Genomic DNA, 15,000 nt, shown 5'->3' with positions numbered 1-15,000 from the left:
CACCCATGGGGGGGGGCAATGATCCAATGCAAATATTCAGCAAAGGAAGCAATCAGCGGTCTTGCATGGGAAGATGTAAGCTCTCATGGCATAAAACGAGTCTTTGCAGCTTCTTCTACTAGACTTAGACTTCCTTTTTATTGTCATTCAAATGTGAACTTTACAGCACAGATAAGAACGAAATTTCGTTACAAAAGCTCATGGTAGTGCAGGATAAAAAAGCAATACTAGTGCACAACAGGAAACCGCATGGGAAATAGCAGCTCACACACATTTCCCTTCTCCGTGCAAATAAGTGCATGTCATGCCCATCATCAGCAATATGGATACTCACAGAATGGTTGACTCCCCACATAACCACGCTGAGTAGAGGGTCGCTCGCACGGAAGAGCTTGACTTTCTGAGCGACGAAGTGTTTCTTCTTGGTCTTGGTTTTGCTCGCAATGGATGCGGCAATGCTGCTCGCCGAAGCCATCTTTTTTTTTTTTTTTTTTAATCAAAACGGTTATGGATATTGCAGTGTGAATCCTCAAAAAAAATGCACTCCCCTTTAAACTGGCACAGCGGCCACCGCCACCTCACGACTCAGTGGATAACAGCGCTATTCATTTGGCCAGTGCCCTAATCAAATGTCCCAACACGGCCCTGACTAAGCGCATAAAGCCCGATCCGGAGGAGGACTAAACGTGGGGAGGATGCGACGCTGAAGCTAACAGTCCATCAGTCCGCATTATCGGCTCGCCCCTGCGACGTCAAGCCTCACTGAGCTGGCGTTAGCATAGCCATAGCATGCTAGCGAGCCGCGATGCGAGGGTAAATAAACGCGGCATGGGGGGAAAAATGTGTAAAAAAGCGGATGATTTAATTTAATGACGCTGACGTTCGCCGCTGCGAAACGCTGCCGTGTCTAACACCTGCTATTAAACCCAGACAGCCCGCAAGCTAGCTGGCTAGCGTTAGCAGCCCGATTAGCAGTCGGCTAAAGCCCCTTTTCTTCCTCCTCCTCCTCCTCCTCCTCCTACGTGCTCGGTCAGTTGGGATGCCGAAAGCTGTCGTCCTTTAATGTCGCCGCCCCGTTGGAGACGCAATGAAAGAGGATGCCTTTAACGTCAAGTCGACGGGTGAGTTCAATCCGTGCACGGCGCTCTCTGTGCTGCCTCTTCATGTGCCGCTTGTGCTGTCAAAGTGACAGCTCGACAGAGGGGAGTTGACAGGCAAGCTTTGGGCTTTGCAGGGTCCTCATTCGCTGCTTCTGCTGCAACCTGGATCGTGCTGCGTTCTCCCGGTGCACGTTTTACAACTCAAATATATATATTTTTTACTTGCAGAAGAAAATAGCGGACGTTATTCATCTTTTTGTTGCAGTTATTATTTTTTATGCCAACTAAAAATGCAGAATGCAGTGTCCAAACAATATATTTTTACAATATGGGACAAGCAGTAGAAAATAGATGGATGGATGGAATATAATCCACAGCAATTTATTCACATTTTGGACCTAAGGAGGTGAAATTATTGGTTATTTTCAACATTTAACACATTTTCCATGCCCGGTGTTGCCACACAGCGGACAGACCCCCCTCTAGTGGTCAAACTGTTTAACTACAATTAGATTAGATCAGTTTATTTCAGGGGTCGGGAACCTGAGAGAGCCATGGAAGCCGTATATTTTAACCCTTGTGTAATGTTCATATTGTTGTTACTCATCTAGTGTTTGTGAGTCTGATGGACCCGTTGCATTTTGTGGCTTTTAATGCCTCACAATCAAACACTTTTATGTTAAAATACTGAACAGATGTTTACCTTATCCCAATAAAATCCTGTTCAGTATTTTAACATAAAAGTGTTTGATTGTGAGGCATTAAAAGCCACAAAATGCAACGGGTCCATCAGACCCACAAACGCTGGCTGAGTAACAACAATATGGACGTTGCACGGAAAATTTCTCTTGCCAGTTTCTGCATCCCACAGGGATTCTTCTTTTGTGTTTCTGCACCTGCGGTTCCCACACAAGGTTGCAACATTGTTTGTCAATGCTGTCTGCTCTCATTTTCTCGCACATTTGACACTCTGATGTTCTGTGTACCTACACTCTGTCCTCCTCCTGTCTAGGCCTGCTGTGTGTGTGTGTGTGTGTGTGTGTGTGTGTGTGTGTTACACAAAACATACATTTCCACACTTCTATTAGCCCCGGACATGTAATAGAAATGTGTAGGTGTGTGTGTGTGTGTGTGTGTGTTTGGTGTGTGGTCATTAAATATGTATTCTGATAAATGTTTTTCACAAAAATGAGCCAAAATCAGTGAGTCTCAGTTTGAAAAATTAATTAAAATTGTATCATTTTTCTTTTAATAAAAAATGAAAAGGGGTCCCACAGACCCGAACACCACACAAGGGTTAAAATGTATTTCCGTGAGAGCCATATAATATTGTTTAACACTGAATACAACTAAATGCGTGCATTTTTAAGTAAGACCAACATTAGAGTATAACACGTCTGTTATTCGTTTTAATAACATTTATATTCTAAAGCGAACTAATGAATAAAATACTTCTCACCATTAATGCGACTTCTTGAACAGGTGCGGTAGAAAACGGATGGATGGATTAAAATGCATGAGAATGTTTTATATTTTGAATGTTATTTTTAACACTGATTACCAGTGGAATTATTAATTTCTTATCGTGTTAAGCAATGTCAGCTAAGATTAATCTGAGAGCCAGATGCAGTCATCAAAAGAGCCACATCTGGCTCTAGAACCATAGGTTCCCTACCCCTGGTTTATTTCAAAGGGGACAATGCAATTTCATAAAACACATGACTACACATGGTTAAAAAAAAAAGCCAGAATTAGCCAGAAGGCTAGTTTTCATCTGTAGTCCCCTGGCCATGGTGTAAAAAAAGGCAGTAAAATTACAATTTAAAAGAAAAAGAAAATAAAGAGAGAGAGAAAGAAAGAAGAACACAATACATATACAATATGATAAAAAAAAAAAATACAACATCACAACATAACATTTATCTTGGCATCATTATTGGCTTGCCATAAGCGGAAGAAAATGGATGGATGGATGGATGGATGATGTGTGTGTAAAAAAATACAAATATCGACAAATAGGTCACACACAAATATAACAACACGACGACACTTTTGGAGACATTATTTCAAATGAGAGCCAATAATAGCTGTTTTTGTTTTTTTTCTTATTTCTTATTTTGAATTATTTATTTTTCTCAATTCTATGTAACAAAAGGTAAAGTTATATAATTGTTTTATTCTGTTTGTATTGTAAAATTTATTTATATTGGTGTATCAAATATTGTTCACAAATTTTATTTTTGTTTACTGTATCTTAAAAAATGTCCAAGTATTGTATTCATACTGCTGGTCCTATATACAGTATGCACTTGTAATTAGAGCAATATAAAAGGTTTTATCATTTATTCACGCATTAGTAGTACTAAATATGTACGTATGTGTGTATCATTGTAGCTTTAATCTCTTTATTTAAAATTATGTTTAGTTTTTATTAACCATTATAAGAATCTGTAATGTATTTTTAACACATGTTCTTTTTCTTGCAAACAAATAGGAAAACTATACAATTGTACTATTTCAATTTTAGTTATTTTTTCATTTTCCAACTATTAATAATGCATTTCTTTTAACTCATCCTTCTTTTCTTTCATCACTGCATGTTATCGGTATTGTATTACGTGTTGGTCGTGCGTGCTTAGTTAATGCTAATGACGTCACCGGATGTAAGGCTATTTATGTGGTTGTATTTGGAAGTTTTGGAATAAATAAAAAAAACGACGAAACAGAGCCATTATTAATTTTCAAAACAACCACTCACTTATAGTAACCATTATTCGTTAACGTCCACTTTTGCTTACACTTTATGTGTCATCAAGCAAAAACACCTACTGTACACTGAGCGTAGCGTTGTTGCCTAGGTAACCTCCGTAACGTCAACAGTGTTGTCATGGCGCGTGTTTATGTCCTCGACGTGGGCAGCTGAAGCTAGGAGGAGGTAGAAAACTAGGAAAGTAAACTCCAGTTTATGGAACTTTATACAATTATTATGAAAATTAATGGGGCGTGTTTACAGGTGGCAGAATGGGGAGGAGAGATAACAGAAGCAAGACCGATGATTCTGAGTCCTCGTGCAAGGACATGGTGATAATTTCACGTCTTCGTTGTCACTTTGCAACTATGTCATTTGTGATAACTTGCCGCTTTGCTGCCACAGGTTGAATCGCTTCGCATCGAATTCAAAACGCAGACAACTGCTGTTCTTCTTCTGAGATCCCCCGAAGAAGACATTTTGATCGTAGCGTGTGGAGCAATCTACAAATTTGCAGAGGAAGGTACTTAAAACATCACTATATTGCTGTCACTCATCCACTGAGCTTGCTGGCTAGATTGTGTTTTGTCTCCACTTGCTGTTAGGAGATGGTAATAAAATTCACCTGATGGATCTTGGAGCATTGGAGCCTCTTTGTCAGCTCGTCAATCACAGCAACAAGATGATCAGACGCAATGCAATCATTGGACTGGGCGTCATGGCTACCAACAGTAAGACAAATAATACCACAGTCATCAATATTTTTTTGCTAATGGTGTTTCTCCTCAAAAGGTACAGTGAGAAATATCCTGCAAAACATCAACGTCATTCCATCGATCATCGCCAGGCTGTCACTGGACGGTTAGTTGGGTGAATCAACATCCTGATGCATTTTTTGTCTCACTATCTGCTTATTATTTATAAAGACACTGCCATTCAAGAGTTTGGGACCCTATACCTGGCCTCACTGTCTGTGGAATCCTCCTGTAAATTCCAAATCGTGGACAACCAAGGCCTGCCAGTATTGATCAAACTCCTTTCCAATTCAGACCCAGATATTCAGAAGAACTCTCTGGAGACCATCTTCAACTTGGTTGACGTGAGTCCAAATCAAACCGATATTACCTCTCAAAGGCAACAATTTTAATGTTCTTATTTGTGTTTATGGAGGACGAGCAAATCTGTCCTGTCTTCATCGAATTGTGCGGGATCAGTCATTTACTACTCCTGCTCAAATCAGCATTCAGCGTCATTCAGCAGCTGGCTCTGAAAACAATGCAGAAGATGGCTGCCAATCACAAAGATACCCAAATCACCTTTCGGGAAGAGCAAGCGCTTGATATATTCATCAATATCATCAATGATAAGGTTGGTAAGTGTGTCGCTTTTTTAGTAGAATATGTTTGTATGGTCCAGAAAAGTGATTTGGTGTGGAAGAACATCGCTTTTGGAATGAACGAGAGCAGGCGTAATGATGCAGGCCATCTCTTGGGTCCAATTAAGTGACCTTTGACCTATGACCACAGACAAATACATTTGTCTATAAAAATTCCCTATTATGTCACTTTACAGGATTTAATTGACCTCCATGCCGAGACCTTGCATGTTATAGCCAACTGTATCGGTGACATGGAGAGTTTCCGGGTGATCCAGAATTCAGGAGGGCTAGCCACGCTAATGGAGCTTGCCCAGACCCCTAAGTTGTCCGAAAGCAAATGCATCAATAATGAAATCCAGGCCACGGCTGTGAACTGCTTCACCAGGGCTACTCAGAATTGTAAGCACAGAGTATGTGGCAAAAGTTGCAGCTTTTATGTGTGGAAAAAAAAAGACTCATATCCAAATCTGGAATCCTATTTATAACAATTTTAAATCAATAAGAAAAAAAAAAAAAAAACGGAAAACATTTTTCTTATCATTGACCAAAAAAATAATTCTTAAATTGAATTTTTTTTGGAATCCATTTTTAAAAATACTTTTCTAAAGGCGTTTTTTGGGGGGCTGTATGTGTTAGGGGTGCTCAAAAAATTGATTCACAACCAAATCGCCATTCTTGGTTATTACAATTCTAAATTGTTTAACAATGGAAAAAAACTTTGAAAAAAACAATTCTTATCTTGGACCTAAAAATGGATTTAAAAAAAAATTATTTTAAAATGACGGTTTTTTTTTTTTTGTTTTTTGTTTTTTACAGGCGTGTGTGTGTTAGGGGTTTGATGACATTTTTGTTTTCACATCTGAATTGTGATTCTTATTTATTACCATTCTAAATCATATAATTTAAAAATATATATTTTTTAAGAATACATATTTAAAAAAGTGATTTTTTTCCGTTTCTTTTATTTATTTATTTGTATTTAGGTTTAGCTTGTATCTGTTAGGGATGCTTATTAGGATTCTAAATGGTATATTAGATAAAATAGTTTAATTTTATTTTTTTTGGGTGGGGATTTAAAAACAATATATTTTATACATATACAGGTAAAAGCCAGTAAATTAGAATATTTTGAAAAACTTGATTTATTTCAGTAATTGCATTCAAAAGGTGTAACTTGTACATTATATTTATTCATTGCACACAGACTGATGCATTCAAATGTTTATTTCATTTAATTTTGATGATTTGAAGTGGCAACAAATGAAAATCCAAAATTCCGTGTGTCACAAAATTAGAATATTACTTAAGGCTAATACAAAAAAGGGATTTTTAGAAATGTTGGCCAACTGAAAAGTATGAAAATGAAAAATATGAGCATGTACAATACTCAATACTTGGTTGGAGCTCCTTTTGCCTCAATTACTGCGTTAATGCGGCGTGGCATGGAGTCGATGAGTTTCTGGCACTGCTCAGGTGTTATGAGAGCCCAGGTTGCTCTGATAGTGGCCTTCAACTCTTCTGCGTTTTTGGGTCTGGCATTCTGCATCTTCCTTTTCACAATACCCCACAGATTTTCTATGGGGCTAAGGTCAGGGGAGTTGGCGGGCCAATTTAGAACAGAAATACCATGGTCCGTAAACCAGGCACGGGTAGATTTTGCGCTGTGTGCAGGCGCCAAGTCCTGTTGGAACTTGAAATCTCCATCTCCATAGAGCAGGTCAGCAGCAGGAAGCATGAAGTGCTCTAAAACTTGCTGGTAGACGGCTGCGTTGACCCTGGATCTCAGGAAACAGAGTGGACCGACACCAGCAGATGACATGGCACCCCAAACCATCACTGATGGTGGAAACTTTACACTAGACTTCAGGCAACGTGGATCCTGTGCCTCTCCTGTCTTCCTCCAGACTCTGGGACCTCGATTTCCAAAGGAAATGCAAAATTTGCATGGTTGGGTGATGGTTTGGGGTGCCATGTCATCTGCTGGTGTCGGTCCACTCTGTTTCCTGAGATCCAGGGTCAACGCAGCCGTCTACCAGCAAGTTTTAGAGCACTTCATGCTTCCTGCTGCTGACCTGCTCTATGGAGATGGAGATTTCAAGTTCCAACAGAACTTGGCGCCTGCACACAGCGCAAAATCTACCCTTGCCTGGTTTACGGACCATGGTATTTCTGTTCTAAATTGGCCCGCCAACTCCCCTGACCTTAGCCCCATAGAAAATCTGTGGGGTATTGTGAAAAGGAAGATGCAGAATGCCAGACCCAAAAACGCAGAAGAGTTGAAGGCCACTATCAGAGCAACCTGGGCTCTCATAACACCTGAGCAGTGCCAGAAACTCATCGACTCCATGCCACGCCGCATTAACGCAGTAATTGAGGCAAAAGGAGCTCCAACCAAGTATTGAGTATTGTACATGCTCATATTTTTCATTTTCATACTTTTCAGTTGGCCAACATTTCTAAAAATCCCTTTTTTGTATTAGCCTTAAGTAATATTCTAATTTTGTGACACACGGAATTTTGGATTTTCATTTGTTGCCACTTCAAATCATCAAAATTAAATGAAATAAACATTTGAATGCATCAGTCTGTGTGCAATGAATAAATATAATGTACAAGTTACGCCTTTTGAATGCAATTACTGAAATAAATCAAGTTTTTCAAAATATTCTAATTTACTGGCTTTTACCTGTATTTTCCCAAACACATTTGAAACAAACATTTTTTGGGGCATGTATTTATTTGGAGTGCTCAAAATAATCAATTTGCATTGTAATACTTTTTAGAAATGAGTTTTCAAAAATACGTTTAAGGCCATCTCCGCACTTACTCTGTGTGCATATATGTCATACGTCAGCATCCAAGAGGAGATTTTGTAACATTTAAAGGTTTTTATATCATTTTTCTACATATTACAGTAATATATTGCAGGAATTGTTTTGAATCGGAATCTAATCGTGACTTGTTGTAAGATTCCCATCCCTACTACCTCTATCCTTTGATGTCCAGGCAAACCTCCAAAGTCCAACACAAACAATTTCCCAGAGGAAATAATATAAAGTGAATTATCATATTTTGCGTCAGAAAAAGACAGGTCGTCGTCTTCGTTTTGTGGGGGGTCAACTTCTCCCTAAGCGAATCAGAGCTTTTCCTGGAGATACAAACTTGTTTTAAAGACATAGCTAACCCCTTACATTTATTCTTGAGCTCCATGTTTTGTTTGATTTTTGAGCCATCCAAATCTGGCCCTGTATTAACGAGTTAAGTTGAAAACTTGGTAGACAAACGCTTTTGCAGTAAATTTCGAAAAACACTAAAGTGTTCCTGTTGTATAGACGAGAAAAACATTGGCAGATTCTAGCATTGACATTTTAACCTTGCAAGCAAACACCGTGGTCCAAAATTGAAATTTACAAAACTGAGGCGTTCCTCAAGGCACCTCCTTAAGTACTCCTTTTTCGGCAATTGCAGTACAGTTTGTTTGTCATGTGATGCAATGTATTTTAGTTAAATATCCCTGCTCTAAATTTTATGTCTGCATGTGTCCAGGTGACCTCCACCAATTTCTGCATGAACAAAAGGTTGACAAGGTTCTGGTAGATCTCTTGTCTTCTGGATGCACAGACTGCATAAAAACATACGCTTGTCAAGCTATGGCCACCTTGAGCTGCTTCCTGCCCAGCAAAGGCCTCTTCAGAGATTTAGGTATTTTTGCACGAACGATAAATTTCCAATACAAACAGGTGCACATTTGATATTGTGACATTTCTTTAAATCAGGTGGTATACCCGCTGTGGTGCGGTTACTGAAGAGTAAGAATTCAGCGATGAGAGAGCAGGCTATCCAGGCCCTGGCCAACCTCACATCAGAAAACTACATCAACACTATGTAAGAAAGATAAGATAACCACTTAATATACACATTATTGCAATGCAACATATAGTAGTCATTTTGTATGAACAAATAGTAGTGATTATATTTCACAGCAATTATTGGCTTTAATATGTTTCAGTGATTAAAGATATATATATTTTTTCCCCTCTCTCATTATTCTTTCAAACACGAAATATAAACATCCGTGACCTAATAAGTGTGTTTTATCTATGTGGAATCATTAGGGCAGTATTTAAGGCAGGAGGACATAAAATGCTTGTGCAGAGGCTCTGCGACGATTGTCCTAAGATAGTGGCCAATTCGATAGCCATACTTGGCAGGATGGCAGCACAGGAAGAATTGCGCTGTCAAGTGATATGGCAGGGAGTGGTGCCAGCGCTGGTGGAGCCTTTAAAATCGACAGACATGGAGGTCCTGCTCAGTGCCCTGCTGTGCCTCTGTGAACTGGCCTTTGAGGAAGAAGCCAGGCTAGAGGTGAGTTGGTAACAGTACAACTGCGCAATCTGTTAGCACCAACACAGTATGGGCCAGAGATATTAAACTAAATGGTTTTGGAAGCCACATTTCTAGAAAGCTAAGGAACGGGGGGCCAGACTTTTCCCTTCACAATGTAGTCTTATTAAATATGTTCTGTGGAACCAGCATCCTCTACAGTAGACATTGGATTTTAGTCTATTTATTTTGTCAAAGTTACGTGAGTGCGCTGCTGTTTCTTGGACCTTCTGCAAAAAAGCTAGTCAAAGAATTTTAAGAATCCGCTGGAAAAATGTGAGCCTCTCACAATTTTTTTTAACTGAATTTGCGGGCCATATAGCTCATATGATGAAGGAGAGAGGACCTAAAACAGAACCTTGAGGAAAACTACTAGTATAACAAAATAAGTTGAACAAATGAATACTGACTGCAGCTGAAGTAAACAAGCCACATCAACACTTTACATTAAGAAAAAAATGTTTATCACCCAAAAAAGATGAGGGCTTAAAAGGGTGCCTTGAAGAACGCCTCAGTTATTGAAATCCCAAGTTTGGACACCAGTGTTCTATGTTTGCTAGCAAGTTCTTCTATACAACAGGAGCACTCCACTGTTTTTAGGAATTTGATGAAAAAATGTTTGTCTCCCAAGTTTTGAATTGAATTCGGGGCAGTTTAATAGCATGGTATAGGCAACACAATAAGACTCAGATGGTCGTTTTTAACATCAACATTGCAATTAACACTTTAATTTCTGTAACCATTCATATGTATGTGAAAACAGATATATTTTCCAGAAATGAGGGGAATTCTGGACTTTTCACCAGCAACCACATGCCATGTATAGATTTTTTTTTTTTCATTAAAACTTTAAATAAACGGGAAAACAGGAGGACAATGGGAAATGAAGGGCAGAATGGGAAAAACAAGATGGTTGACATGTATGGTGTTACACCAATAACAACAATAAACCAATACCCATCCATCCATCCATTTTCTACCGCTTATTCCCTTCGGGGTTGCCCATTGTTACATAAACTGTAAAAGACATAATTTTGGTGTCTGTATCCCGTTATATCAGGAGTATAACCAATGTAGCCCGGGAGACATTTCATTATTTTTTTTGTCATATATTTAAAAAAAAACCCAACATGAATAAGATGCAGTATATCATTAGATATAGATTATATTTTGTAAAAAATGTGTGGCAGAGCACCAAAAATAAAATAACAAGAATGTACAGTGGTACCTTGGTTTTTGGTAGTAATCTGGGGTTGTATTCCTAAAGATTCCTAGTGCTAAGAGTAGCTCCGAGTGGTCAAATTCTTAGAATAATGTTGTTTTCTTTTATTTCTAAAATATCCCAGCTCTTATGGGAGCTCCCAAGGTGAGATCTGTAAGGAGCAGGGAAGAGGACTTTTAGGCGGCTGAGGGGTTCCTTAAGCAGAGGTCAAAATGGCGGACGGAAGAGGCAGGAGAGGTATTCTCTAAACACTGGATAACAGTGAATTATTGAAACGCTACAGATTGGATCGCGCAGGAATTTTGTTTGCGGTTGATCTCATTGGAGATGCGCTTTTTTAACCCAACGCCACAATGTAATACCACCCGAAATGAAAGTCCCATAGGCCGGTCAGCAATCACAGACATTGATGAAAGCTGAGCCATTTTACCCTCATAAATACCAAATTGGGTTGAAATGTTGAAAGTGCAAAGTGCAAAAATAACCGGCATGGCAATTTATAAACTATTATGAACTAATAATAAATATAACTATCACTATGTGAAGACTGTGCAAGTGGGCATACGTTATAAGACTGTGCAAGTGGGCATAAGTTTTCATACGTTTTGTATTCATCCATCCATTTTCTACTGCTTGTCCCTTTCGGGGTCGCGGGGGGTGCTGGAGCCTATCTCAGCTGCATTCGGGCGGAAGGCGGGGTACACCCTGGACAAGTCGCCACCTCATCACAGGGCCAACACAGATAGACAGACAACATTCACTCTCACATTAACACATTAGGGCCAATTTAGTGTTGCCAATCAACCTTTAGTAGGATAATTTTAAAGTATAGCTTACTATTCATTTAACAGATTTTATTTTATTTTATGTGAAATATTATTTTCAATTACCGTATTTTTCGGACTATAAGTCGCAGTTTTTTTTCATAGTTTGGCCGGGGGTGCGACTTATACTCAGGAGCGAATTATGAGTGAAATTAACACATTAACCATAAAATATCAAACATTATTATTTAGCTCATTCACGTAAGAGACTAGACGTATAAGATTTCATGGGATTTAGCGATTAGGAGTGACAGATTGTTTGGTAAACATATAGCATGTTCTATATGTTATAGTTATTTGAATGACTCTTACCATAATATGTTACGTTAACATACCAGGCACGTTCTCAGTTGGTTATTTATGCCTCATATAACGTACACTTATTCAGCCTGTTGTTCACTATTCTTTGATTATTTTAAATTGCCTTTCAAATGTCTATTCTTGGTGTTGGGTTTTATCAAATAAATTTCCCCCAAAAATGCGACTTATACTCCAGTGCGACGTATATATGTTTTTTTCCTTCTTTATTATGCATTTTCGGCAGGTGCGACTTATACTCCGAAAAATACGGTACACAGTCTTCATAAGATAAGATTCTACGATTAAGTTTATTGATTTGTGGGTCCAACCTTTGCTCATTATCACCAATAATATACTTTTTTTAAAATCAAGCTTTTAGGATCAACCAATCACAGCTTTTGAAATGATGACTAAAACTTAGCAACAGGGCCCACCACACCTTCTCATTAAGACAGAAGTTTCTGTCCACTCCTTGCACAGAGTTCTCTGAGAATGTTCTGGAATCACTCCTGAGCTTAGATTCCTTGCTTGGAATTTTTAGGTTAAGTTAGGAGCTCTCTGTGAGGATTCTCAGAATCTTATAAATCTAGGACCTGTTCTAAAAGCTCAGACAAAGACCGAATTATATGAAAACCAAAGTTTTACTGTAAAAAAAAAAAAAATCATGCAAATCGAATTCTGTTGCACTCAAAAATAAATACACAAAATACATTTGATATAAATGGTACTTTTAGATGGACAAAACTATTTGAAATACATATAAATGTTGAATGAAATTAGTAAATAAACATTTGATTTTACTTTAACCTTTATAAAAAATTCTTGTTGGCAAAGACGGCTATGAGCGGAGAGGGTATCCCAATCTAATATGGATTTCAGACAGATATCAGCAAAAATACAAGTATTGGATACCGGCTTGCATGTAACATGTCTGATATAAACACTCCGATAAAAGCAATCCTGCAGAAGGTTGAATTTTTCAAAGCTGGGCAGCCAGTTAACATCTAAATGTCATCCAAAAAGCAAACAAGGTTGGTCTTTTCTTGAATTTTGTGAAGTAATTTACAAAAGGTAAAATGGAAGGCTTTATACTAGTAGGAGCCAGCAGCTACACAACAGCTAACCACAGAGTAGCACACACGCTAGACATACACAAAAAGTGTTCTTAATTGAGCAATATCTCAGTCTATAAAACAACATTTGTCAATATAAACAAGTATACAATAATTATAGTAGCAAATTACAGATACAAAAATCTCCAAGGTTGAAGTGTATAGAAGGTATCCAGCAACAAACATGTATGCATCATTCAACTTACTGCGCCATGCGCTTAACTAATTATTGTGACCACAAGGTGTCGCCAATAAACACATTTTCACTCCACTTCAACTTAAAGACAGTTTAAGTCCATTCCAGACGGTTAATAATAAATACAATTTGTATTTTTAATACCTACTATTTGTCTCTGTTTGACTAATTTAACTTCATTAAACTTTTCTAAAATTCCACACTACAAAATAAAAGCATGTACCGGGATTTGTGTTAATATCATGTCAGGTTAATATAGTACTCAAGGCTCCAATATCGCTATAACAGAAGTTGAAAAGTTGCTGCAAGTTCTTTCTTGGATTCAATAAGGTTTCCACCTTCTTTATTAATGCTGTCTCTTGCAACTTTCTTTGGCCCCGTGGTGGCTTATTTTGCAGGCGTATTTAAAGAATACAGGAGAGACTGATGGTGTAACTGTGTTAGTTAGCAAACAATTACAGAGCCAACAAGTGATGACAGCTGGAAGAGAACTGTTTTCAATGGGAGTTCGGATCCCACTGGCACTGGCATGTTTTGTAATAAAGAACATAGTTGAATTCACACAGTGTATTAATTAGACCTGCAATGGTTAATCAATCAAATCGATGTGTTCAATTAGAAACAACGTTTTGATCTATATTCTGTTGCTTTGATTAATATTTTTATGAATAAAAGTAATGAATACAAATTTATAAAATTAAGACTGTCCGGAGTGCCTTTAAATACGCCGACGTAGTTTATGCACGGCTGCTGCAATAAAGCGAGTAGTTTTTTTAATTCAATTTTTTTATTAACACACTTGTTAAAATGCAATTTCAATGTTGTAATAATGTGCATTTATTGTGAAAAATAATGAAGGTCATGTAAGCAGAAAAAGTTTTGTGTATTGTATGTTTTCCCTAAAATACGCTTTGAGGCTGTAAAGTGTTTTTTTTTCTATTTACTCAATTTGATTGAACAAACTAATCGATAGGTTACTCGATTACTAAAATAATCGATAGGTATAGCCCTAATATTGATAACACCACACATGGAATTATTTTCTTTGGGCAAACGATTCCACAGATTGATACACAGACGGACTCAATTGTCATGCGCAATGTTGGGCCGTACAATTACCAAGATCCATCCATCCATCCATCATCTTCCGCTTAGCCGAGGTCGGGTCGCGGGGGCTATAGCCTAAGCAGAGAATCCCAGACTTCCCTCTCTCCAGTCACTTCGTCCAGCTCCTCCCGGGGGATCCCGAGGCGTTCCCAGGCCAGCCGGGAGACATAGTCTTCCCAACGTGTCCTGGGTCTTCCCCGTGGCCTCCTACTGGTTGGATGTGCCCGAAACACCTCCCTCGGGAGGCGTTCGAGTGGCATCCTGACCAGATGCCCGAACCACCTCATCTGGCTCCTCTCGATGTGGAGGAGCAGCGGCTTTACTTTGAGCTCCTCCCGGATGACAGAGCTCCTCACCCTATCTCTAAGGGAGAGCCCCGCCACCCGGCGGAGGAAACTAATTCCGGCCGCCTGTACCCGTGATCTTGTCCTTTCGGTCATAACTCAGATGGTATACCAAAACCAAGGTAACATTGTATACCGAAATAAGGATTAGGTTAATGTTGTACCTTCTGCCGTCTCTAAAGAGTGCCATTTTCTGCATGTTATAGCCATAAACAAATACACATTTTCCAACTAAGCCAGTTTGGATAATTTCCTGCTGCACACCTGATGATCTCTCACTGGGTA

General features: G+C 38.7%; 2 protein-coding genes and 1 long non-coding RNA gene across 11 annotated transcripts in view; 1 reads left to right on the top strand and 2 right to left on the bottom strand.

Annotated features, from left to right (window-relative positions):
* Window positions 1-483, bottom strand: part of pip4k2aa (phosphatidylinositol-5-phosphate 4-kinase, type II, alpha a) — a 43,592-nt gene extending 43,109 nt beyond the window's left edge. For all 7 annotated transcript variants that reach the window (XM_061965495.2, XM_061965497.2, XM_061965496.2 and 4 more), the window contains exon 1: window positions 335-483. In XM_061965495.2, coding sequence (XP_061821479.1) covers window positions 335-475 — 141 coding nt within the window. In that variant the 5' untranslated portion in view covers window positions 476-483. The remainder of the gene's footprint in view (window positions 1-334) is intronic.
* Window positions 484-1,036: 553 nt separating this feature from the next.
* The window catches only part of LOC133609670 (armadillo repeat-containing protein 3-like), a 15,592-nt gene continuing 1,628 nt past the window's right edge, over window positions 1,037-15,000 (top strand). The window contains exons 1-12 of one of the 3 annotated variants that reach the window (XM_072913501.1): window positions 1,219-1,506; window positions 3,959-4,048; window positions 4,115-4,181; window positions 4,255-4,372; window positions 4,455-4,580; window positions 4,642-4,710; window positions 4,776-4,948; window positions 5,020-5,217; window positions 5,422-5,626; window positions 8,774-8,929; window positions 9,004-9,112; window positions 9,343-9,592. In XM_072913501.1, coding sequence (XP_072769602.1) covers window positions 4,122-4,181; window positions 4,255-4,372; window positions 4,455-4,580; window positions 4,642-4,710; window positions 4,776-4,948; window positions 5,020-5,217; window positions 5,422-5,626; window positions 8,774-8,929; window positions 9,004-9,112; window positions 9,343-9,592 — 1,464 coding nt within the window. In that variant the 5' untranslated portion in view covers window positions 1,219-1,506; window positions 3,959-4,048; window positions 4,115-4,121. Of the gene's footprint in view, window positions 1,122-1,218; window positions 1,507-3,958; window positions 4,049-4,113; window positions 4,182-4,254; window positions 4,373-4,454; window positions 4,581-4,641; window positions 4,711-4,775; window positions 4,949-5,019; window positions 5,218-5,421; window positions 5,627-8,773; window positions 8,930-9,003; window positions 9,113-9,342; window positions 9,593-15,000 lie in introns of those variants that run through there. The other 2 variants (XM_061965489.2, XM_061965491.2) reach the window with 2 other exon arrangements.
* The window catches only part of LOC133609675 (uncharacterized), a 26,370-nt gene continuing 16,354 nt past the window's right edge, over window positions 4,985-15,000 (bottom strand). Inside the window, exon 3 of the long non-coding RNA XR_009815749.1 lies at window positions 4,985-5,115. This is a non-coding gene — a long non-coding RNA (uncharacterized lncRNA). The remainder of the gene's footprint in view (window positions 5,116-15,000) is intronic.

Source organism: Nerophis lumbriciformis, linkage group LG07 (genome assembly GCF_033978685.3).
Source record: "Nerophis lumbriciformis linkage group LG07, RoL_Nlum_v2.1, whole genome shotgun sequence".
NCBI lineage: Eukaryota > Metazoa > Chordata > Actinopteri > Syngnathiformes > Syngnathidae > Nerophis > Nerophis lumbriciformis.
This window is presented reverse-complemented; position numbering and strand designations above follow the sequence as displayed.